The sequence below is a fragment of the Choloepus didactylus genome, chromosome 3 (assembly GCF_015220235.1).
Source record: "Choloepus didactylus isolate mChoDid1 chromosome 3, mChoDid1.pri, whole genome shotgun sequence".
NCBI lineage: Eukaryota > Metazoa > Chordata > Mammalia > Pilosa > Megalonychidae > Choloepus > Choloepus didactylus.
Window position 1 is genome coordinate 101,746,659 of NC_051309.1, and position 24,468 is coordinate 101,771,126.

A 24,468-nucleotide genomic window follows, 5' to 3' on the forward strand; every position below is an offset into this window, starting at 1 on the left:
GATTTATCTCATTTTGAGCACTTCCTGAATAAAATTTGGGTTCCTAGATAACATTCAGGATCTATCATTAATCTTAAACCAGCAATATTTTATCCTGAAAGACATAAATTTATCTATTTTCATATGACCATAATAAACATTTTGGATTATTCTAGATTGAATGTGATAATTTCCAGTCTGTCAGAATATAAATGTAATTACGTTAAGACCATTGTCATTGATGATCTTTTAAATTTTCTCTTTTTTTTTTTCTTGCCATTAGGGAGAAGAATCCAATGAGTCTGCAGAATCCAGCAGTAACTGGGAAAAGCAGGAAAGTATTGTAGTGAAATTGCAAAAGGAATTTCCCAATTTTAATAAACAGGTGACTATTCTAAGGAAATTTAATCAGTATATATTAAATGTTTTTATTTACAAATTTTAGATCAACAGTGTAAAAGCTTAGGGTTGTTTTTTATAGTGTGAGTTTTGCATTTGTCCCATAAATTGTCCTTTTTTCAATGTTATAAAATATTTTTACAGTTTATTTACTTTTTATATTGTTTAATTACCTTCTTTGCTAATTATCATCATTAATAACAAACATAACCATAATAACAATTTTAAATTCATTTATTAATTGTAAATCATCTAGAAAGTCATCTATAACCTTGCCCCATATCAAATCAACTGCTTTAGTTTTTGTCATGTTCTCCTTTAAATTTTTCATAAGGATTTTAAAATATACTGCATTTCAGTGTCTTTAATATTCCATAAATTTTGTTCTACTTCTCAGATAGAATATTTTCAGGGTTAGTAAAGATGCATGCCAGTGCTAAAAGGGCCTCTTATTTAATCACGTGATCATATATAGAAGCACATATTTTGTTAACATTTGAAATACTTTTAAAATTACATTGATTTTTTCAAGTATATGCACAAGTGGTACCTCAGCTGGGTTCTTTTGAGCTGAATGCAATATCATGTTGCTGTGCTGGTTCTTTGGTTATGCTGAAACTACATGTTTTGAAGTTGGCAGTTTGTAAAAGCCTAGCTGCATGTTGAAGTTTTCATTTTTAATTGAGCAAACATTTCTTGATCCTCTGGTGTTCACAGCACTGTATGGGGGAGTCAGAAATGGAAAAAAAAAAAAAAAGATTCCTTCCCTTTGAAGACTGTATTTGTGGAGGGGAAATATATGCACAGAAATCATTTGTAAATCAACATAAAAACAAATGTAAAATAATCAGCTATGAATTCTGTATGTTTATAGATTAGCTTATTTTTCAAAGAGTGTAAGATTTTTCTTTTCTGTAAGTTGCTAATTTGAGATTTTTAACAAAAAGATCAATGATTTATTTCTAGGAGCTAAGAGAAGTACTCAAGGAACATGAATGGATGTATACAGAAGCTTTAGAATCTCTAAAAGTGTTTGCAGAAGACCAAGGTAATTTTCTATGCTATGTTATTATAGAAAGTACATATTTCCAATGATATTTTGTATTGAAGTATATAAGAAAATACTAAGCCTACTACTTAATAATCAAAGAATAGAGTGCAAAAAACTTTGGAAATAATGAGTTAAATTTTATTTAAATGACCACTTCCAGATATTTTGGCCTGTTCTTTATGGCAGTGTAAAACAAAACAATAAATAAGTAATGTTTTTCTATTTGACCAGCTTTCCTTGATAGTTAAATTTACTTTTAAACTTGCATGTTTTATTGAATATAAAATAAACATGTATAGATTTTAACAGCTCTCAGTTAGGATGATGTCTTATAATCACTTTATGTAGATGTCTTAGCCTGCACTTATGAATAGCTAGCCTCAAAAACCTAAGACACAGGTATCATCAACTTGGAAGAAAGTCCCTGAACCCATTTGGAACTTTATCTTTAGGAACCAAACAGTAGAGAAGAGGTATTGGTGAAGAGTTGAATCACACATACTTTTTCAGTCTTCATGCTTGGAAAGCCAACTTAAAAGCCCAACACAATGGCTTTAAGATTTTTTAATTGAATTCTTTTAAGAAATGCCATATACCAGTGCTCTTAATGACACAAGAGAATGAAGTGTGGAGTAACGAAAGCCACTAATATCACCAACTCTGAGTCAAAAGAATGACTCAGAGGAGATAGATCATGAATGTGAAGAAATTTCAGGAATACCTTGTCCAGTTTATTTTGCTTATATTTTTTATATATTCACAAGAATGAATATATGATAATCTGTCTGAAAGCCCTTTGAAAAGGTAAATAAACATTGTAAATAATAAGAGAGTAGTATTTTGTGCATCTTTGCACAAAAGATGTATTGGTGCATCTTTTCTTGCTGTTACTTATAATAATAATGTACCGTCAATCATAGAATAGAGTGGTAGAGATGATGATGCAAAAATACTATAATCTGGGTGGTTGAAATACAGATACTTCATTAGTAAGCTTCTTAATAGGATGAACGATGTTTTGCCATACCTGTCCATCAGTGTTGGCATCGAGGTGGAATTGCTAAGTGGCATCTGAGACATCTTATGGATATGTAGCTGCCATTTATATTCTCAGGGCCTTTGTTAGAAAATGGAATTTGATATTTAATTTGCTTTAAAAAGCAAGTTATCGTCTGCTTTTGAAATGAATTATTTCAACTTATTCTACCCCAAATTCTCTTTCAGTATTATTTTTCTAACACGTATCAAGATTTAACAAAAATAATAATTAATCTCTTCTGTATTCAGAAGGAAAATATAAATGTTTAAATATCTATCTTGTCTTATTTGAGGTCTTAGATCTTTGTATTTAATGTATATATTTCTAATTTATTTCTCTTTGTACACAGATATGCAGTATGGTTCACAAAATGAGGTTCCAAATGGAAAAGAAGTTTCTTCAAGAAATCAAAATTATCCTAAAAATACAGCTAAAACAAAACTAAAACAGAAATGTTCCATGAAACCACAAAATGGTTTTAATAAGAAACGTAAAAAAAATGTATTTAATCCCAAGAGAGTTATGGAAGACTCTGAATATGATTCAGGTTCTGATGTCGGTAGTTCACTTGATGAGGACTATAGTAGTGGTGAAGAAGTGATGGAGGATGGCTATAAAGGTAAAATTCTTCACTTCCTTCAAGATGCTTCAGTTGGTGAGCTTACTTTGATTCCTCAGTGTTCTCAGAAAAAGGCTCAGAAGATAACAGAACTCCGGCCCTTTAATAGTTGGGAAGCTCTGGTAAGGCTACATTCTTTCTTTTTTTTTTCGTGTGTGTGTGTGTGTGTGTGTGTGTGTGTGTGTGTGTGTGTGTGTGTGTGTGTGTGTGTGTGTGTGTGTGTGTGTGTGTGTTCGTGTGTGTGTGTGTGTGTGTGTGTTTAATTCACAGTACCGTTTATAGTCAAGGTGTCTTCAGCCCAGGGAAGCATAGATGGGTGGCCTTATCCTGAGTAGAGTCAAACATTACTTTCATTGTAAGCCAATAGTATTTCAAATAGTGTCATATGACCTAATTTTGAATGAATTAAGGGGTGATTTTCCTGAAGAAACCCAAGGTGATTGGCTGGAAACACTGTCACTCATTCTTTTGCATAGAAACTTAGTTCATTTCACTGCAGAAGAAGAAATTAGAGCTTACATTTAGGAAGGAGTTGTTTGCTAGCCTGTTCTGATCTGTTACTGCTGATACACCATGCAGAAAGCAAGAATGTGGCAGAAATATTACAACTGCTTGAAGAACAATAGCAACATCCAGGGATTGCTCCATGATTCAAAATGCCAGCCTAAGTGTTTTATGTTCCACTACAAAAGAAGCAATTGTTTATTTTCTTTTTCTTTTAAAAATGACAGCTCAGTCTGTAGCATGTTTTTCTTGGTTAATCAACGCGGCCATTTTATGGAGTGTAGCAGGCTGCAGCATTTTTAATTGGAAAGATAGAAAAGTATGTGGAAGCCTAGAATTCAAGCGTTAGGTGAAGGGAAGGCATAAGCACTGGTAAGTACACTTTGCATGATCATTTTCTGGAATTTGATTTCCTGTAAACAGTTTTTATCCAAAGTACATGTATTTTGAGTTTTATGAATTTCAACAGTCATCAAATTTTACTCATACAGAGAGATAGAAGAACTCTGTCTTAAATTTTACTTCAACTTTTGTGAGAAAGGGGCTTTTATAGTATGAATTTGTATATAGGCCTTGCTCTGAAAGCAGTATGGATGATTTTTTTACAGGTTTAGAAGATGAATTGTCTGTTGGTGGTTTATGAAACTTTTTAGGAAGTTTTATTTCCCAGATTAGGAAGCAGAGTTGCCTTGTGATTAATTTTATACTTGTTTTAAATCTATATGAACATAAATGCCCCTGATAAGTGTCTTGAAGTGCCAGTAGGGTAGGGTCCTTGAACAATAGTTGTAAAAAGCATTTTTTTTAAAATTAAAATATTTGAAAAATATAGAAACAACGGTACCTGTATTTTGTAGCTTTAAAAAAAATAATTAAAACCATCCATTTTGCTTGAAGCTTTGCTTTTCCAGAGAACATCTGTCAAAGCAGACCTTTCAAAACTTGTTTGGCTTTGCCTGAGTGATTTATTTGTTAAAGTATTTGCTGAAGGGCTTTCTTCTTCTTTTCTTTCTTTTCTTCTTTTAAAAATCTTTAATGGTCTCCTATGTTATTGCAGAGTTGGGTTGCTCAGGCTTGTTGGGATTCTAATTTATTTAATAAGGAATGCAATTATCTGTACCAGTGTGTTTAGTCACTGTAACTACTTGCCTAAACAGTAAAAGTAAATTATACAATTTTACCAGAGGTGTATGTGCCAGATGCTTTTACAAATATTCAGCAACTTAACTTGTAGAAATCATGTTTTCCTTATTAATTAATTGACATAGTTTAAATTAGTCTTGGCATGAATTTGTAGATTATGCTTTAGCTATTTATAACTCCTATAGCATTTTGTCCCCTTTCCAAAAGTTGAACACAAAGACTGTGTTTGTTCTAGCCATCCATCTTAGCATTGTCTAGTTTATTTAAAACTTTTGAAAGTATCTTAAAAGTAAATTTACTGTCTGAATGCAGTGAATGTAGTGCTTTGCTGTCCTAAGCGAAGTAGACAAATGATTTTTTTTTGCAAATGAACAGTTAAAATTAGCAAGTAAATGTCTACAAACTTTGAATTTTAGTTTGCTTAAAACTTTTAACTTCTATATTCAGTAATTGTAGAATTTTGAATGTGACTGGTATTTCTAGGTAAATTTAATAGCCTAATAAAATCATCAAAGAAAAGAGTGATCTTATCTACATTTTGGTAAAAAGCTGTATAATTTACTCCTTCCCTGTTAATCAGTGGCTTTTGATACATGCCTCCAAAGAACTTCAAAAGCAAACATAAACAAAAAGACATTTATTTTTGTTTTCATAGCTGCTGTGTTTATAAATCCCTATGAGAATTAGTTGAGGTTTTAATCATGTCACTCAGTCATACTTTAATGAAAATCACAGGGTATTATATATTAAGAGCCAGTAAATGTGTAGTACACTATTTCCTAATATTATTGTTGAAGCTTATTTAGTCTTAAAGATTGAGGAATTTGGCAGAACTTAAAATTTCATCAATATTTGTTTCATTAAAAAATGCATCTGGAGTCAGTGAATCACGTACACATGTACATTTTAATTATGATTTTTGTTAAAACTGAAGTTTCTTTAACTTTGGTAATTTAAATGTAATCACTAATATTTCATTGTCTTACTGTGAAAATAATTTGGATGTGAAAATTATATAAGCAGTGCCTTTTAAAATAAAATTTGTGAAGTTATATAGATGATTGGATTTTGTTCAAGTATTAGAAGTAGAATATCAGCTTAGAGTGATCTTTTAACAATTAACAAATTCTAAAGCCAGAGATTACACACTTCCCTGTATTATGACTTTCTTGTCAGAGAATTATACTTTTTTAAGCTAAAATTTAGATCTCAGAGATATTCTAGTCACCCTCATTTTACATAAGGAAAAAGTGGCTATTTTAAAAATAAATGTATTGGAATATTATGTAAATGGGTATTTGTACTTGCAGCTTCTTGAAATCAAAATTTAAATATTGTTAGCTTTTCATAATTTTTTCATCTTACCTACAGTTTTTCTGTATAATAGCAGTAAATATGGATTCTTATTGTAAGAAAATTAGGTCATTAAATCAGGTAGATTTTGGAAATGTAGCAAGCCAAAAATATCTTTAACTTAAAAACCTGTACTGTTAATGTGGTAAAATGGGAATTTGTATTGTCATATATCACACATATGATGGCATGAGTTCACCAACCACTTACTGTTTGTCTAGTTCATACTAAGTAGAATAGGGGATAGTGTCATGCCTATGATAATCTTATTATGCATCTTTACATTTTTTTCAGAATACTAATATGTTTACACTAACCAGTACAAGATTCATGAATAACCCAATTCATAATAGCTCAACCTAAAAACTTTTCACATATGTATCTACTTCTTAAACTTGTAGATTGATGCAGATACAGTTTCCCTTGGCTGTGAAACAACCAACCCAGGTTTGGCTCATGTCGAACACCTCGTGCCACTCCATCTGCTAGTAACTTAGACCATAGATTTTCTGTTTTGTTTTACCTGATAACTACTATAAAATGTTAATCTAAATTTGTCACTTAAAGCATTATATTGCCTCATTCTTCCTTCCTAATAAGAGTGACTTTAGAACATTTGTTCATAAGTTTGCTTCATTCATGCTTTGTTTTAATTTGTGTAAGTTTGATAAACTTTTATTTAAAAAGTTATAAATCTATTCTGAATAGTGTGGCCTCTCACAAGGTGCTTTGCTGGCTGCTGTCAAGTATTTATTGCAATGAATAAGTTTAGGACTCTGTTCTCAAGAATGTTACTTGTTAGTTATTGAATCTGTTTTTAAAAAACTTCCACTTCCCTATAGAAATTTTAAAAATATTTGTGCAGTAAGAGTGACACAGTGTGGCAAGAGAGGGGTACTTCAGTTGCCAACTGTTTTAAAAAGAAGAAAGTCGTTAGGGTGATTCTTCAGTTTTTAATCAAAGAGATAATAATCAGGGCCATACTATAAACAGGATCATATTTTATATGCTCATCAACAACTTTAAAATTTGCTAGTAGATCCTGCATTTACAGGGTGCTTTCTTAAATACCTTTTTGGTGACACTAAATAACTCACAAGATTGTTCAATGTTTTTTATTTTCAGGAATTAGTAACATGGTGGCAGTGGAGTGTTCTTCCACCTTTCCTTAAGTGCCACACCAACCCCATACTTAATGAAGATATCGTGGAAGTAAATGTTGAGTTTCTATTACGCGCGCTCTCTCTCTCGCTTTAATATTTTTACTTGAGTTATGCATGTACCTAGGTTGACAAGTAAACCTAAATAATTCTATGGGCTTATTCCCCACCCCCTCAAAAATCCATGTCCATCCTCTCTCCTGGCCTGTTTCCTACTCTGTAGATAACTGCTTACCTCTTTTATCAGATTCTTATTACCTCCGTATCTCTGGGTAATATAATTGTAGTTTTTTTTTTTTTCCCTAGTTGTTGGCATTATGTATTGTCATAACATTATGAAAGTGGGATTTACCTCTTTTCACTGTCTACCTGACCTCATTCACACACATACTTCTTATTCCCTACCAATATATGTTAATAATGTGGGAATTTTAAAGGTCACTTTTGGGATCTACATTGTTTTGATAAAACATTATGTAAATGTATTGCATAGTTGAGCCATGTAGTATACTACATGGTTACTTTTTTTTCCTTGCTCAGCATTTTGTGTTCCCTGGTTATTGTCTTGTTTTTTGGTTTGCTTATTTTTCAATATACTTATCATTACTTCAACTCTAAACTCTTTCCCAAGTTATGTAAATTTCCCCTTAGTTTTTAGACACTGCAGGTATTCTGTCAATTCCATCTGCTTGAGGATGTCTCTTCCAGAGTCTTATGACCTGCTCCAATTTGGACTGGTTTCACTGTAAACCAGCTGATCAGCTATAATCTTGGAATCTCATTTCCTTGACATCCTGGGGAATCCTTTTGCCTCTTTTTTAGTTAGATTTCTTATTTCTTCCTTTCATGCATGTCTATCCTACTCTTACCTTGGTTTTATGAGTACATCTAAGGAGGTAGGTGAATAATGTGGTAGAACCAGATGGCCTGGTTTTGCATCCCAATTCTGCCATTTCTAGCTATGTTTGTTACTTTAAGCAAGTATTCTCTGTTACTGTGTTTCCTCATCTGTAAGTGGTATGTAATTGTGGTACCTATGTGTGGGGAAGTAATTAAGGATTAAATATAGTAAATCCCTATTCAGTCGCCCAGCTTTCAGAAAATGTTGGCTGTAGATATCCGCGTTTGCATTATAAGCATTGTATATATTACTAGTGAAATGCTAAGAAAAGTTCAAATGCTATTTGTTGGTTTCTGATTATCCTCTAATATCAGTTCTACCCATATTAAATCAAACTTCTTAGGTCAAACCAATTTCCTCCTTTTCCTTCCCCCACCCCCAGCCCCAGTGCTTTTAATGAAATTTATGGCTGGGCACATTACCCACAATAAAGACTAATTTTCAGCCTCCACTGTAGTAATTTGATAAAAGTTGTATCTAATGGCATATAAGCAGAAGTATATTACATTATAAGACTTATAGAAAGTATCCTTAAAGGATCCCATTTTCCTGCTGGTTGAGATGTCAATTTGATGGTGGAAACCACATGTCAAGGATAGTAAAGCAACAAAATAGAAAAATCCTTGAATTTTGGAACCACTACACCAGATGTGACCTGCTTACTCAGGGCTTCATTTATGGGAGAAATAAACTTATGTTTCTTTAAATCCCTGTTATTTTGGGCTTCCTGTCACTCACAGCTGAACCTAATCCTACCAAAATCATCATTGAGTAAAACCACTTTTTCTTAAATTTATTAGATGGATCTAAATTATAAACCAGCAACAATAATTTGGGTCATTTCTAAAGCTGGTTTACCTGTTGTATGTGTTGAGAGGAGCGGGGTAGGGAAAGTGGGAAACCCCAGAGTTAAGTGGTTCTAAAATTTTGACCTCTAAGTTACCAAAAAAGTCAAGTTCAGTTAAAAATCGTAGTAACCAACTCAAACTGCTACAACATCCTGAAGTTATAAATAGACTTTTGTACCTCTTTTGTTGCCTAATCTGTTTTCTAAGACTTTTAAATTTATAGTAGTATAATGAGCTCCTCTTTCATTTATACTCTCGTGTACGTCCTTTCATCCTGTTATTTTGAAGTAAATATCAGACTTCATATCATTTTATCCTTTCAAATTTAAATGTAATCTCAAAAAGTTTTTCCCCTTAACAAAACTATAGTAATATTATCTAATGTTATGAACTATCCATTCAGTGTTCTCACTGAATCATGGACTGAGTTTTCTCATAAGCATCATAATTGGCTTTTGGTTTTTTTATTTTTACAGTTTATTATTTTGAATTAGATTCCAAATAAGTTTCACATACTGAGATTGCTTAATAGTCGTTAAACCGTCTTTTAATCTATAGGCTCCCCATCCATCTCTCTCCCCTTCTTTTTCATACATATCTTTGGTGAAGAAACTGGGTCATCTGTCATGTAACATCCCATAGTCTTTACTTTCCTGATTATACCTTTCTCCTTATACCTGATTATAACATGTTTCTCTTGGACCATATTTTCTGTAAAATGATAATTGGGAAGTTAAATGTTCCCTCCAGTAATGTCACCTAGCTGATGAATGTGTTTGTTCATCAGGAGGCAGTATTGTCTGGTTGCTTCTTTTTTGTAATGTTAGAAACTTGAAGCTTCATGCCTAGATCCGTTAATTCATTAAGGGTTGCAAAATTAATATTCTAATTCCATCATTATTTTTTCTCTCAGGAGCAGTCTTTATAGAGAACTTTCCCACACCTACCACTCTTAATGTTACTGTTCATATCTGAAATTTAGAATAAATGCTTAATTCTTTCCCTTTATTTCCCAACTCTTAAAATAATGATTTGGCTGTCCCTTCTTTAAACCTTTCTTATAGTTTTTGAGTGACTAATTTATCTTGTAAAAAAAATAATAAGTACAAGGAAGAAAAAAAGATTTTCACTTTGTAAGTTGAGATAGCTTAAGCAAATTTGGGATCATCATTCATATGCCCTTTGTAAGTTTTCATCTTTTAGGAAGTACAGAACAGAAACCTTACATTTCAGGAATCTGTTCAGAAGCAGAAAATAATACGATATTTTTTTTTTCCCAAATAACCTGTTACATACCATGTTTTTGCAACTATTTCAAGATAATATTCTTCCTAAGTAAAATTTTTAAAAAGAGACTTGAAATGACTTTTTGAAGAATCAGTATATGCTTCAGTATTACTTAAGACATATCCACTTACTGTAGTCTAATTTTGATTTTGTAAATAACAGTGACATGACTTATTTATTTCCTTATCTGTTTCTCAGGTAATAAAAGTAGTATGTATATAATAAATGATTAGTCATCGCTAGCTCATACTATGCTTAGGCACTAATCTTCAAAGCTGCAATAAAATCTTTAAATTTCTACTGAATATGTGATATATTACTAGATGAGTATTTGCCTCTCCAGGTGCTGCTGACATATGTCTTAAAAAACATAACCATTGTAGATATATATTTAATTTCTCAGAACCGTCGGTGAGAAATGCTAAGTTAGTTAACACCATGTGGTATATTTTTATCTCAGTTCATTTTAATTGGTAAAAATGAGATCAGATGAGTTGATTGCTCTTTTGACAGTTGAAACTGCACTCTCATTTTTCAAACGATCTCTTCTTTGACTTCCTTGATGCTGCATTCTACATTTCTTCTTGTTTTCTCACGGTCTCTTTTAAAATTCTTAAAGATTCTGTTCTGGGTCTTCTAATCTTTAGTTCCGCTTGAAATCTTCTAATTCCATGTGCTTTTCCTTAGGTAGTCTCATCAATATCTCTGACTTTGATGGCCACCTATGCAGACATCTTTTCCTCCAGCTTGTATCTTTCCCTAACTTCTAGATCTTTTTATCTGTGTTTGTCTGTGTCCTCTTCAGAATTTGGCAACCACCACAAATTTAATATATTTAGAGGCAGATGTTCCTCTAATTTGTTCTTTCTTCACCATCTCAGTAAATGGCAGTATCCAGTAGATGGTTTCACTGGCAACTTAGTTGCTGAAGCCAGAAATCTGGGAGTCGTGTGTAATTCTTTTTACTCATCTCCTGACACTTGATGGATTCTACCTCCTAAATATCATGAATCAGTCCACTTCTGCATGTCTAACCCAGGCCATTACTGTCTTACCTCCAGGGATGTAACCACCCTCTTAGTATTCCCCACTCTCTTTCAAGCTATCTTCACATTGCTGTCATAGTGATCTTTCTAAACAAGAAGTCATATCTTGTCACTTTTTGACTTAAAACCCTTCAATAGCTTTCCAGTGCCCTTTAGTTAAACTTAGAACTCATAAATGATTGTGACCCTTCCTGCTTTCCTGTTCAGGCTTATCTCTTAATTCTCTGTGTTCTGGACATGTTGAATTAGTCTTTGGATCAAAACCTTTTTTTCTTTGTTTTTGGCGTTTTTAATATGAAATGACTCCCTGGATCCTAGGTTAGGTCCCTCTCCTTGTAATAAGCGCCCATAAAATCCTGTTTTTTCCTTTTGTAATACCAACTGTTACACTTAAAAGTATCTGTTGTCTGTCTTTTACAGTAACCATGAAGGGCAAGAGGACAGGAACTCTGTCTACTTGGGACCTTTCAGTAGCTAGGATAGTAGTTGCTAAATAGTAAGGGTACTCCTGGTGAGGGTATTGTTCTGTATCCTGATTGTGGTGGTGGTTACATGGCTCTATACATTTCTAAAAACTCACAGTTACATACACCTAAAAAAATCAATTTATTATATGTAAATTGAAAATTTTCTGTTTTAAATGTAGGCAGCCCTACCTTTCCTCAAGTGTGAAAGTAGAGATAATATAATAATCAGTTGTAAGTATACAGTACTTTCCACTTTAAATTAAAGTATTTATGTTTATTAAATCCTTTAATTTCAATTGTATACCTCCATTAGTATTGAGTTTAAAATTGGGAAACTCATGTCCAAGAAGTTTATGTGATGTGAAAACAAATGTTTAATAGATGTATTGGAATGAAAATAAACCTGTCTCCTGAAAAAAAGAAGTAGTAAGAGCACAATTTCTTTTGAATAGTAAGAGCACAATAGTAGTTGATTAAAGAAAAAAAGTTCATTTCTCTTTAACTGTAAGGTCTTTGAAATTGTTTTGTTTAAGGATGCATTTGTTACAGTGAAAAGAACACACATGGACCTTGGAATCATAAGTTTCTTAACTTGTAAAACCTTATGAACCTTAATTTATTCATCCAGAGTCAGTGGGCTAATCGTGCAATTGTACAGCAATGATTTAATGAGTTAGTGAATAAAAGGCACCTAGTAGTTCTAGCATATACAAGGCACAGAATATATATTTCTTTCCTTATTTCCTGATTATTCTTGTTGGTTCTTTCTCACAAATACACATGACATGCAAACACGCACACACACCAGTAGGTGTGAGATTGGTTTTTAGGCCTGTAATTTTTTGGTTTTGTTAAAAATAAAAATATTTTAATTAAAATTTCTTATAGCACCTCCTTAAAATCTTAAAGGTACTGATTTTTATCTGTCCTGCTATTTAGGTATATATTCTTTACCTGGAAAGGATTGGGTGTAGTGACATTGTGATTGAATGTTATCCTTGTAAAAATATGAAGTGGTATAGAAATACCTTATGTTTCTTAGTGCAATTTGTGAAATGCTAAGTTTTTTGTTTTTGTTTTTGTTTTAAATCCTGCAATATTAATGAAGTGGCTTTGGAATAGAGGGATATTTGTCTTACCAATTTACTGTGGATTAAATATACAAAGTGTATACTATTTAAATCACATTTTTATGAAATTATCTTAGGATATCCTGTTATTAACTCTTAAATTTCTATTGTTTGAGCTTCTCTGAATTTAGAAATACTGTGATCGCAGGGATTATATTTAGAGTTGTTAATATGAGTCGTGTGGTAACTTGCAAGAATATGCTAAGTAAGATGATATAAATCAAAATTGTGTGTGGTTTTATTCTAACAGATGGTTTTATTTTTATTTAATTTATTCATTTCTAGATTATGAGATTTTTGTTTTTGCCCACCAACATTGTTAGCTTTCAACAGCTGTTGGGCTTTCTAAGGTTTTTCACTCCAAATTTTTTTTGGTACTATTTTTCAGAAAATATTTTTTCAGCTGTCTATAAGAACTTCTAATTCTGGTATAGTTTTACATATGAAATATTCACTGTGTCCTTTTGAAGAATAAGTACAAATATGTTCTGAAAGAGACATTCTTTGAGTATTCATGCAAAACCATTTATACAAGTGTTATATTGAAATTGGTAGGAAAAAAGTTTTATTGAATTGATCATAGTAAACTTGATCCATGTAATATCTTTTCAAGTAATAATCTTTGTTTAGGAGTAGAACATCAAGTGACAAATAATAATTAGAATTTTGAAAGCTTGAGGGATTTACCCTTTTTTAAAAAAAAAGAAGTTTTGGGTTTACAGAAAAATCGCACCATAAAATACGGGATTCCCATATACCACCTATTATTGATGCATTGATGTGGTACATTTGTTATAATTGATGAATGCACATTTTTATAATTGTAATATTAACTGTAGTCCGTGGTTTAACTTAAGAGTTCACTGTTTGTGTTGTGCAGTTCCTCTGGATTTTTTACTGTTTTAGTTATCCTAAGTTGTTCATGCAAATGCCATGAAATGAGTCAGGTTAAACAATGGGAATTTACTTGCTTATTTGCTTTTTTTGAGGCTAAAAAAAGTCCAAATCAAGGCATCATCAAGGTGGTGCTTTCTCCCCTGAGACCATGGCATTCTGGGACTGACTGCCAGTGGTCCTTATCTCCTCTGTCACATGACAAGACACATGGCAATGTCTCCTGGTCTCTTCCCTTCCCTTCTGGCTTCCATCAATGTCCAGCCTCTTGCTTTCTGTGACTTTCTCTCCTTCTGTCTGAACTTCATTCCACTTATAAAGGACTCCAGTAATGGGATTAAGACCCATCCTGTTTTAGGTGTGCCATACCTTCTTAACTGAAGTAACCTCATCAGAAGGTATTTATCATGGGTTCACATCCACAGGAATGGATTTACATTTAAGAACGAGTTTTTCTGGGGGACATACAGCTTCAAACCACCACATTCCACCCTCTGCACCCCCAAAAGACATGTTCTTTGTATATGCAAAATACATTAATTCCATCACATTAATCCAAAGCCTTAAGTCATTTCAGAAATAATGCTTAGTACAAAGTCTCATCAATATTGGTTATGAGTGTGGTCTGCCCTGGTGTAATTCCCCTCAGTCTGTGGACCTGTGAAACGTAGAGAACAAGTTACCTGTTTTGGATATACAATAGAGATACAAGTATAGGATAAACATTTCCACTCCAGAAGGGAGAAATTGGAAGGAAAAGAGGGTCATGGGTCCCAGATAGTTCTCAAACACAGCAGGCATGTTCCATTAGATATCAAGCTCTGAGATTCACCTGTGGATCCATGTTTTATCCTCTGGGCCTGACAGAGTGGCACCTTACCCCTTCTAAATGCTTGTGTAGTGGCCATGCTCTCCCTAAACACTGGGGTGAAGCCTTCACCATCTCCATGCATCAGGTTGGTGGCAAGACTCTCTGTAATCCCTGGGGCACAGGTTCCACCCTCTCTGAACGTTGGGGTGGCAGCACTCTTCCTGAACCACAGGGCAGAAGGTCTGCCCTCTCCAAACATTGGGGCAGACTCATCCTTCCCACATGGGTGGGCCCACTCTTGGCCTGAGAAGGTGTCTTCAGTCCATACCTCAGCTTCTATGGTTCTGCCCTTGAAGTGATTTTTCCTTCAATTTGTTCCTTTTCTGTCCTCTTTAGACCAGGCTGTCAGTGGTTCATTCATACAAATTATGCAAAAACTTTGTCAGCCTTGCGTGTTGTTCACAGGGTCGCTACCATTAGTCAGTAGAACTTTCTCCAGTTCGTTTCTGAATAACTGCACCTCCAGTTATGCATGGAAATTGCTGACTGGTTCTATTTCGGTTAAACCCTCACATAGACCACTATTCTCTGGTAACTCGCTCTCCAGAAGCTCAGAATTTTCCAAACCATCAATTTCTGGTTTCTTTGTGCCCAGGAGTTGAGTTCTCAGCTTATCCCTTTCCTCTCAAATTTTACCATAAGCTGCTCCACTTTCCACACTTAGCTTTGAAATCTCCTCAGTTAAATATCCAAGTTCATCACTCTTAAGTTCTGCCTTCCATCTGACATCAACTCAGTTTTGCCAAGTTTTCTTCCACTTTAAAACAAGGATTGCTTTTCCTCCAGTTTCTAGTGACACATTAATCATTTCCTTCTGAGGCCTCTTTGGAAGTACCTTTATCATCCGTATTTCTACCAACAGTCTCTTCAAAGAAATCTAGGCCTTTTCAATCAATCAAGCACCTCACAATTCTTCCACCTTGTACCCATTACCCAATTCCAAAGCCATTTCCACCTTTTTGCTGTTTGCAACATCAGCATCCTACTCTCCTGGTACCTAAATTGTTTCCTAGGCTGCTCAAGCAAATACCATGAAATGGGTTGCACTAAATAAAGGAAATTGATTTGCTTATGGTTTTGAGGCTGAAGAAAAATCCAAATCTAAGAACATGTTTTTTCTGGGGTCCATAGAGCTTCATGCCACCACAAGTACCATACATATAGGCTAACATTTCCCCTTTTAACCACATTCAAATATATAATGCAGTGCTTGTTAATTATTTTCACAGTGTTGTGCTAACATCACCGTGGAACAATTTGCACTTTGGTGATAGATATGGAAAAGTAATGTTTTAGGAAAGTTAATCTTAGAGTAAGGGTCATGGTTAGTGACAAAAATGGAGGCAAGAGATCAGATATGCAGTTATGGTAAGTCCACTTAGAGGTGATGTCAGTATTATATTACCTTAGGTAATAGAGAAAAGTAAATTTGCGATTTTGAAGAGTAACAAAACTTGGTAGGCAATTAACAATTACTTCAGGTTTCTCCTATACAAGACCAGCTGCCAAGGACAAAATAAGTTTGACGTTGTACAGCTGCGGTGGTGGGATATCTTTTATTTCAACATACTGAGTTTGAGGGGACAGTAGTATATTGATGTGAAACATGGAAGCTTGAATGTGGACATGAAGGCAGAATGAAGTTCTCTTAGCACTTAATTAAGCCAATTAATAAAAGTTTAAATTAATAAACTTTCCTCAAAGAGAAAGAAATAATGTTTGCCTTTCTGTTTTCTAGAACTGAACTGTTTGTTTTTCTTTTCATGCCATAGTTCACAAAGATGTCCAAAACTAATGGCTTATCAGAAGATTTGATTTGGCACTGTAAAACATTGATCCAAGAAAGGGATGTAGTTATAAGGCTTATGAACAAATGTGAAGACATTTCAAATAAATTGACAAAACAAGTTACAATGCTCACTGGAAATGGAGGTGGATGGAACATAGAACAACCTTCCATTCTAAACCAAAGGTAATATTTGCTGTACAGAATTACTCATAATTTTATCTCAGTTGTATAAAATTTCTGAATTTGTTGCTGTAGTGGGGCTAGGGAAATTAAGTGCAGAAATGATTTAAAACTAATGTTGGAAGAAAAACCCAAGGTTTCCTATGATGTTACATGAAGTGCTTTATGAATTGTTTTTCATTAGTTGTTTTGTTTTGTTTTACCTCGAGCAGAGTATTTTATTCCATCATATAGAGAGAAAAATTGTTATGGTCTTATATAACCTATGTCTTCCTTGTCTGATAACAAATAACTTTGTATATAGTCATAGAAACTAAAAAGATGGTTTTAGCTATACCTTTACATAAATTTGGGGTTTCAAAAAGTCAGCTGTTTAATTGGACCAGAGTAAACATTCCTTTTAACCCAGCTTTTTTTTAAGTCATAAATAAAATGTAATGATTAAAATATCCTGTATCTCTGATGAAATGTTTTAGATGCTTCCAAAAGCTCATATTTTTAAATCTTCTTTTGGGGTAGAAATATATCAGATGGTTAAAGGACAGACACTTTTGTTAAATAGATTATACAGGTATACATTACGAAACTGCTTTGTTCAGTAATATACCTTGTCAAAATTCTTGACGGGAAATAGGCCCTAAATTATTTTCACGAAAACATTTGTCCAACGACCATATGCATATTAAAATGGCATTTTGTAATTGTGAATACCCCTTTTGCATGGTGTTGAGGAATTGGGCTGGAGAAAATAGTTTTGAGCTTCCTTTAAAAGTTTAAACAACTTGGGGACTCAGAACTATTCAGAATATTTCCTTTTAAAAAATGTATAAAATTGTTTACTTTGATATTATTTATAGTGGCAAAAACGTGGAAACAATCCGAGTTCCCATATTCACGGACTAGTTGAATGAACTGTGGGGTATCCATAGTGTATAATGTTAATGCAACTTGAAAAATACATCTGTTCAGTGTATTTCTGATAGGTATTTTAATAAGATTAGCACTAGGATTTTATTAAAATTACCTTAGTTGATCATTTTGTTTACTTTTACTGGGTATTTTTAAAAGTTAATGATCAAAAGCCTATTTGCCTGATCATTGGTTAAAAATCAAGGTTTTGAGAAAAAAAAATCAAGGTATGATTACTGGCCTTTAATAGTAAGCTACAATCTTTTCTGTGCCCTTCTAGGGTGCTATGGGATGGTGTAGGGAAACGTGATGCAGTTCCCACAAAGAAGCTCTTTTCTCTGTTGCATAGAAAGAACTATGGCCATATCAGCAAATTCATCTCCTAAAAGTGTAGTTGGAGCTGCTGCTTCTTGTTCTCCAGCATTGGATATGGAGAGTTCTTCACTCTACAAGACTTACCCAGTTGAGTCTACTTTATCATAATTTGGATTTTAAAAATCAAGTGCTTTATTGCATCACTTTAAAAATTTCTCTCCTAAACCCATAGTCACAAAGTCCTGTTACTTGCAAATAGTATGATCAGGTAATAAATTATCCTTTACGTTGGATTGAAAAAAAATTTAATGAAATATTTGATAGATGAGAATTGTCCAAAATACAATTACCAAAACCTGTAAAATAGTTCCTTTAATGTTTATGTAATTGCACTTTTAGGGGGTGAAATTTGTGGTCTTGGTTTTTGTTTTTTAGCCAAGGTAAGAGTTGCACAAGCAATTTTTACTTTGTATGCTGGCCAGGCATCATGGCTGCTTATTATAGAGATGTTTAAAGTAGTTTCCTTGCCTTGGGAAAGGATTTGTCAGCACAGAGGAAAATATTAGACCATCCTGATGAGTAACCTATTATCCTTGGATCTTCCTCTTAACAGAACAAATTCTTTGTAGCATAGTTACTTGGAAACAAAATTTTGTTAACTCTTTCTTGCTTTTCTCTTACAAATTTATGTGAATTGAGAAGCAAATTTGTTTTTTAGATATATAGGAAATATAAACGAACCACAAATCCTTGTTAAAAGTAAATTCTTTGCAGGGAAGAAGAAAATTTCTGGTATGTACCTTAAAACCATTAAGTTGATGATCTTTATTTTAAAGTGTCAGAATTAAAGTTAAAATATAAAATAGTGGGGGGAAATTAAGAAAACAGGAAACCTCAGTATTTCTCCTGTTCTTTTCCTGCTATAACTGTTGCCATCCCTATACCTTTAGCAATTTATTTAAAATTTTATCAATTTTAAACTGTTTTAATTGAAAAGTTTTCTTATATGTTCAATATAAAATGTATTTAATCATGTATGTCTTTGTTTTCCGGGCTAACTCTACCAAGGTTCTTATGATGTTTTTGGTCCTGAATTTGACAGGATGGTTCCCTATTCTGTTCCTAAATAGGTGCTATGAAAACATTTAGCAGTGATGTGAATGCAAATCAATACTACAGATGTAGTTTGAGTACAGTACTAATTGTAAATATTTTAGTAGTTTGGATATTTCCATTAAGACAAATTAATATTGTGGTATTTTCAGTAGCCATGTCACACTTATAAAACATAATAGACTTTTGGTCAGCTATCATCCCTAATCTGTTTTATATGAACTGCTTCAAACAAGTCCTTCCACCCCTGTTTTTCTGCACTTTAAACTCAAATTTAGGACATTATGTATATTTCTGTTATATCATTACTATTCCAGGCCTTTCTCACCTTGTAAAATAATTTTGAAACTAGTTTCTCTTAACAGGAGATTTAAAGCCAATTTAATATTTGCTCTTTGAAGAAATCACGGTAACTCTGTCTGGAGGAATTTTTTTTTTTTTTCCCTAACAGAAGAAGTCATTTCAAAATAATCTGCTACTTCATTTTCTTTCATGAGTTCATAAAAATCTTAAAATCATTTTTTTCCATAGGGGGAGGTAAGAAAACCTTCTATTTAGAGATGATACTTAATTCCCTATTGAGAAGAGAGCACTCAACTAATTCAGAAGATCTGAACCATAATTTTTAACATTTGGTTGATAGTGTGCAAATCACTACATTCGTATGTGTAGAACTGGTAGTTGGGGTTCATATGCAATCATGAAAATTCTTAGAAAACTGTAGAGTGCCAAAATAAATATGAGGCGTGGTTAGATAGCATCTTAAATGCTGGAGCCTGATGGAGAAAGAATATAGTCCCATGTTTTAAAAATTTGTCGTAATAAATGAATTGGGTTCAAAGAGTCTGTCAAAACTGCATTTACATTGATCCTTTTGCTTTCTGAAAGATGATGGGAGCACTTTTGAGATACCAAGCAAGAAAAAGTTACTTGTAATTTTGATATATCTAGCATAGGAGCAAGTATATACACACATTAATATTTAAATCTATTTTTTAAACAAATATTTCAGTATAATAAAGCTATTTAATGTGCTGATCAAACCACCTTACCAGAGCTTCTTTGTGATGTGGATGAAGCAATTTTATTTGAATGAAAGATCCTGGTAATTGATGCTTTTAAAATTTCCTCATTGTTTTTTAAATTTATGTATATTTTAATAGTTTAATATACTTGTTTCTCAACATGTGTTGGTGATGAAGAATTTTAATAATTTTTGTTTATTAAAAACATTTCTTGGCTATTTGTGTAGATTATACATTGGCATGACATGTCGGCCCTTGGATACATTTTTAAGTGATATGATAAGCCTCCCTTAACAAGTTTCATTATTCTCATGAAATGTGAACCTTATGTATATGGATGGCTAAGGCATTGGAAATGACTCAGAAAAATAGTGGAGAACTCAGGTTTGACCATATGTTGGGTTGGTAAGAGAGACAGAGAGAGAGCTTTTTCATTTTTTTTGTGTAGTAGTAAAGTGCTGAGCTCTGGATCAGACCTGATTTACATACCAGTTCTACCACTGCATACATGGATTTGGATGGCTATATGTTCTTGGTTAAGTTATTTCTTTGAGCCCCAGAGAATGTCTCATTTCTAAAATGGGGGTAATTGTAGTATCTACTTTATAATGTGGATTAAATGAATGAATAATACATGTAAGATATATAGGTAGTATACGGCATGTGGTGAACATTCCAATGGTAGCATTTACTCTCACTCCTACTGTAGTTTAAAGAATTCATTTGCATCTGGAAATTAAAATATCTATGATGTTCAATTTATTATTACTTTTGGTAGTGGCATAAAAATTATATTGGCCACAAAGGTAAAGGACATTATTAAAAATCTAGCAAAAAAACTGCAAAGACTTCAGCAATACTGTAATTTCTTTTTGCCTACCTTTAATTTCTTCAACTGAGAAATGTTTTATGGATTGCATACCCCACAGTTGAAACACAAATTCTGATAATAGATGAACATCTTTCCACTCCACCTTTTTTTGCCCCTGTTCTTTTTAAGGTGTCTTTCAGAATTTGACCCCTTGTCCGTTATTATACTATAGCTATGTCCAGACCCCTTCTCTGTTTGGGAACAGTTATGAGTTTAAGCGGAAATTAAGGGGACAGGATAAAAGCTGGAGAATGGGAGGCATGGCTTTGTCCTAGGTTTTCAGGTTAATATGGGTTGTATGCTAGCCTAGTGAGTATGAGAATATACGTTGGAGTCCGATAGACTTCCTGAATTAAAATCTTACCATTGACACTTCCTAGCTACACAATCTCAGGCTAATTACTGAGCCTGAGGGATTTTTCTTCTGTTAAAATAGCTACTGTGTAGGATGTTTAAGGATTAAACGAGATGATACCTGGAAAATATGTGTTCTGTGTATAATCAGTACTCAGTATATTATAACTGCTATTAGTTTTTAGCCACTAGAACTTACAGAAAAACTATTGTTTTCTCCCATTATAACTCTCCCATATTGTCTTCCAAACAGATCATTCCCAGGGATTAGTTTGTGTTTCCAAATCAAATATTTTTGACATTTCATGTCACTTTCTCCTCACTTGATGTCCACTGATGTCTATCACATTTTACATACATGTAGAACACGCATAAACACACATACGCACACACTCCAGAATTATATACCACTGACATTAGGGATGGTTGAGCATGAATTCATAAAGTGTTTATGAAACCAACCTGGCAAAGCAAATTGTGCTTGTAGTTTTGTCCTATTATTACCTATAAAAAATGTCCTAATGTGCTGAAAATCAAATCAGTATAATACAATTTTCTAATGTAAATATTTGCTTAGTAAAATGTTATAGGTACTATTCTGATCATATATGGAATTAACCTGGTGGTGATATATTATCAAATATGGATATTGTAATTTTTGTAATTCTTATTGCCAGAAGATACCAGAAAAAAGAAATGAGCAAATAAAGAATAAAGTTTGAGAAGATTAAAAAAAAAAGATTCATTTTCTTAAGTATGTGTAAAAGCTGGTAACAATAAGTTAAAAGGTAAGGCTAGATCCAGTGTTTCAGTTTTTGTTTACATTGTAAATCTAAACCTCATATCAGAAAACTAGTACAAAAACCTAAAATGTAAATCTACAATATTTGTAACTCTCTCTTTACCAGTTTGTCACTCAAGCCCTATCAGAAGGTTGGTTTGAATTGGCTGGCATTGGTACATAAACATGGACTTAATGGCATTTTGGCAGATGAAATGGTAAGTAGTACTCTATTTCTGGATTTGATAATTCATTAAAAGACACTGCAGATCTAACATCCTTGCTGTCATTTAAAACTTGGAATATTTCCTTGCCACTGTAGTTTACTGCTCTCACCTAAGTATCTTAGAACTTTTCTTGCCCCTCTCTTTTTTCTACTTCCTGTCTTAGTTCTGGCCTCCTCACTTCCTCCAAAACGGAAAATAAATTTATAATCTTTCTGATGCTTAAATTAATATATTTGTTAGAAATTGTATACTACATTAATATACAAAGAAAAAGCTCAAAATCATAATCCTGATCCTAGAAATAAGCTCTGTTTTGTTGTTTATCTTGCTAGGTTTTTTTTCTGTGTGTGTGTGTATTATTAAATGGAATTTGTTAAAATTTAATTTATCGTGGTTACCTGTCCTCGTCAGTAAATAAGTACATACATGTATCAGCGCCATCAAAAACACCCTTTCAATTATTTTGCTTTCATCAGATCCCTCTTTGAGTCTCTTGTTCTTTCCCAAGTCATATTTGCTTGAAAGTAAGGTAGGAAAGTTCATTACATCTAATACCCCAGGTTCTGTCATGTTGAAATTTGACCTTTAGTGTAACCATAGCGTCCTTCCACCAGCTATACTTTTAAAATGTGTATTAAAAATGAGTCATGTTCAATGGAGAAAATATTTACAAAATACATATGTGTTACACTGAGTATTGGATTCCCAAAGTAAAAATTAATAAAAATGATGATCTTTATTTTCCAGTTAGTTATAGCAAAGTAATCTTTAATCTTCAGTACTGTAAGACATATTCCCACACATATTTCATACTGTCAATAAGAGAAATATGCTATTTATCTGATAGGAAAGTGAATAAATATAAAAAGATTTCAAAAGCAGTTATAGAAATCAGATATAGAACATTACAGTTTTGGAAAATTGGACTTAGGAATCAGTAGACCTCATTTCTGGGTTTCAACTTTGCTCTTTAGTGGGCTGTGTGATCTTTGCTGAGTAACCCAGCCTCTCAGAACCAATATTAACAAAATTATTTAATTTCTCTTAAGTTTATATTTGGTATTAAATGAGATATATAAAACTACTGTTGAACCTGTAAAGCACAATATTTGTTATAAGTTGGTAAATGTTTAGCTCCTCTGAGGGGTTAAACCTCTGCAAAAAAACTTTTTAAAAGCAGTATTTAAAAAAAAAAAAACAGTATTTTATTGATGTTACTTGTGAAAATGTACAGCTCAGTGACTCTTTACATACATACGTACCTATGTGACCACCACCCAGATCAAGATCTAAAACGTTTCCATCATCCCAGAAAATTCCTTCATGCTCCCTCCAGTCTCTACTACTACCAGAATCAAACTATTTGATGTTGGTTCATTTGGTACCACATAATGTTACTGAGATTTGTCCATGTTCTTATGTATATCAATAGTTTCTTTTATATTGCTGTGTGGTAGTCTGTGGTATAAATATACCACAATTTATCGATTCTCCTGTTGGTGGGCATTTAAATTATTTCCAGTGTTTGGCTGTTATGATAAAACTACTGTGAACATTCTTATCCAAGTCTGTTTCTGTGGACATATGCTCTCATATCTCTTGATTTTATTCTTAGGAGTGGAATTGCTGGGTAATAGGATTTAAACCAAATAGTCATGGGGAGCATCTTCCTCAGTCCATCTAGTGGTTAAATATTCACTATATAACCAAAATTATATCCTTTCTATACAATGCAAAAAGATTTCCATATTAAGTTGCATCACATATAAACTAGCAATTAAAAGCCACCCTGCTTGTTAAAGTAAGTTGTAGCTTCATTTAGATCTTGATCAGTTTTATCTTTAAGAACTGAAATCACAGTAGCATTCGTTTTTTGTTTTTTTTTTTGTTTTTTTTTTTAAATAAGTTCAGAGTTACAGGAACAGTTGCAAAAACAATACAAAACCCATACACAGAACTCCGGCATACCCTGTTCCCCCTCCCCCGATACCCCAATCCACCAACTTTATCATCCTGTCACACCACCATTTCTTTCTTTCCCTCCCTCCCTCCCTGTCTCTCATCCATCATCTATTGTTCTGTCTTCTGAACGTATGAGAGCAGGCTGCACACATCCTTGAACAAACAATATAATTCACGTATACATCTCCCATGAACAAGAACATTGTTTTATGCATTCCCATTAAGCGCAGCTAAGAAGTTCAAGAAATTCA

General features: G+C 33.2%; 1 protein-coding gene across 3 annotated transcripts in view; it reads left to right on the forward strand.

The window, feature by feature from the left end:
* SMARCAD1 (SWI/SNF-related, matrix-associated actin-dependent regulator of chromatin, subfamily a, containing DEAD/H box 1) overlaps nucleotides 1-24,468 on the forward strand; it is an 80,413-nt gene that overhangs the window by 34,072 nt on the left and 21,873 nt on the right. For 2 of the 3 annotated variants that reach the window (XM_037830270.1, XM_037830269.1), the window contains exons 7-11: nucleotides 263-364; nucleotides 1,345-1,426; nucleotides 2,818-3,209; nucleotides 16,464-16,663; nucleotides 22,156-22,246. In XM_037830270.1, coding sequence (XP_037686198.1) covers nucleotides 263-364; nucleotides 1,345-1,426; nucleotides 2,818-3,209; nucleotides 16,464-16,663; nucleotides 22,156-22,246 — 867 coding nt within the window. Of the gene's footprint in view, nucleotides 1-262; nucleotides 365-1,344; nucleotides 1,427-2,817; nucleotides 3,210-3,507; nucleotides 3,964-16,463; nucleotides 16,664-22,155; nucleotides 22,247-24,468 lie in introns of those variants that run through there. The other variant, XM_037830271.1, reaches the window with a different exon arrangement.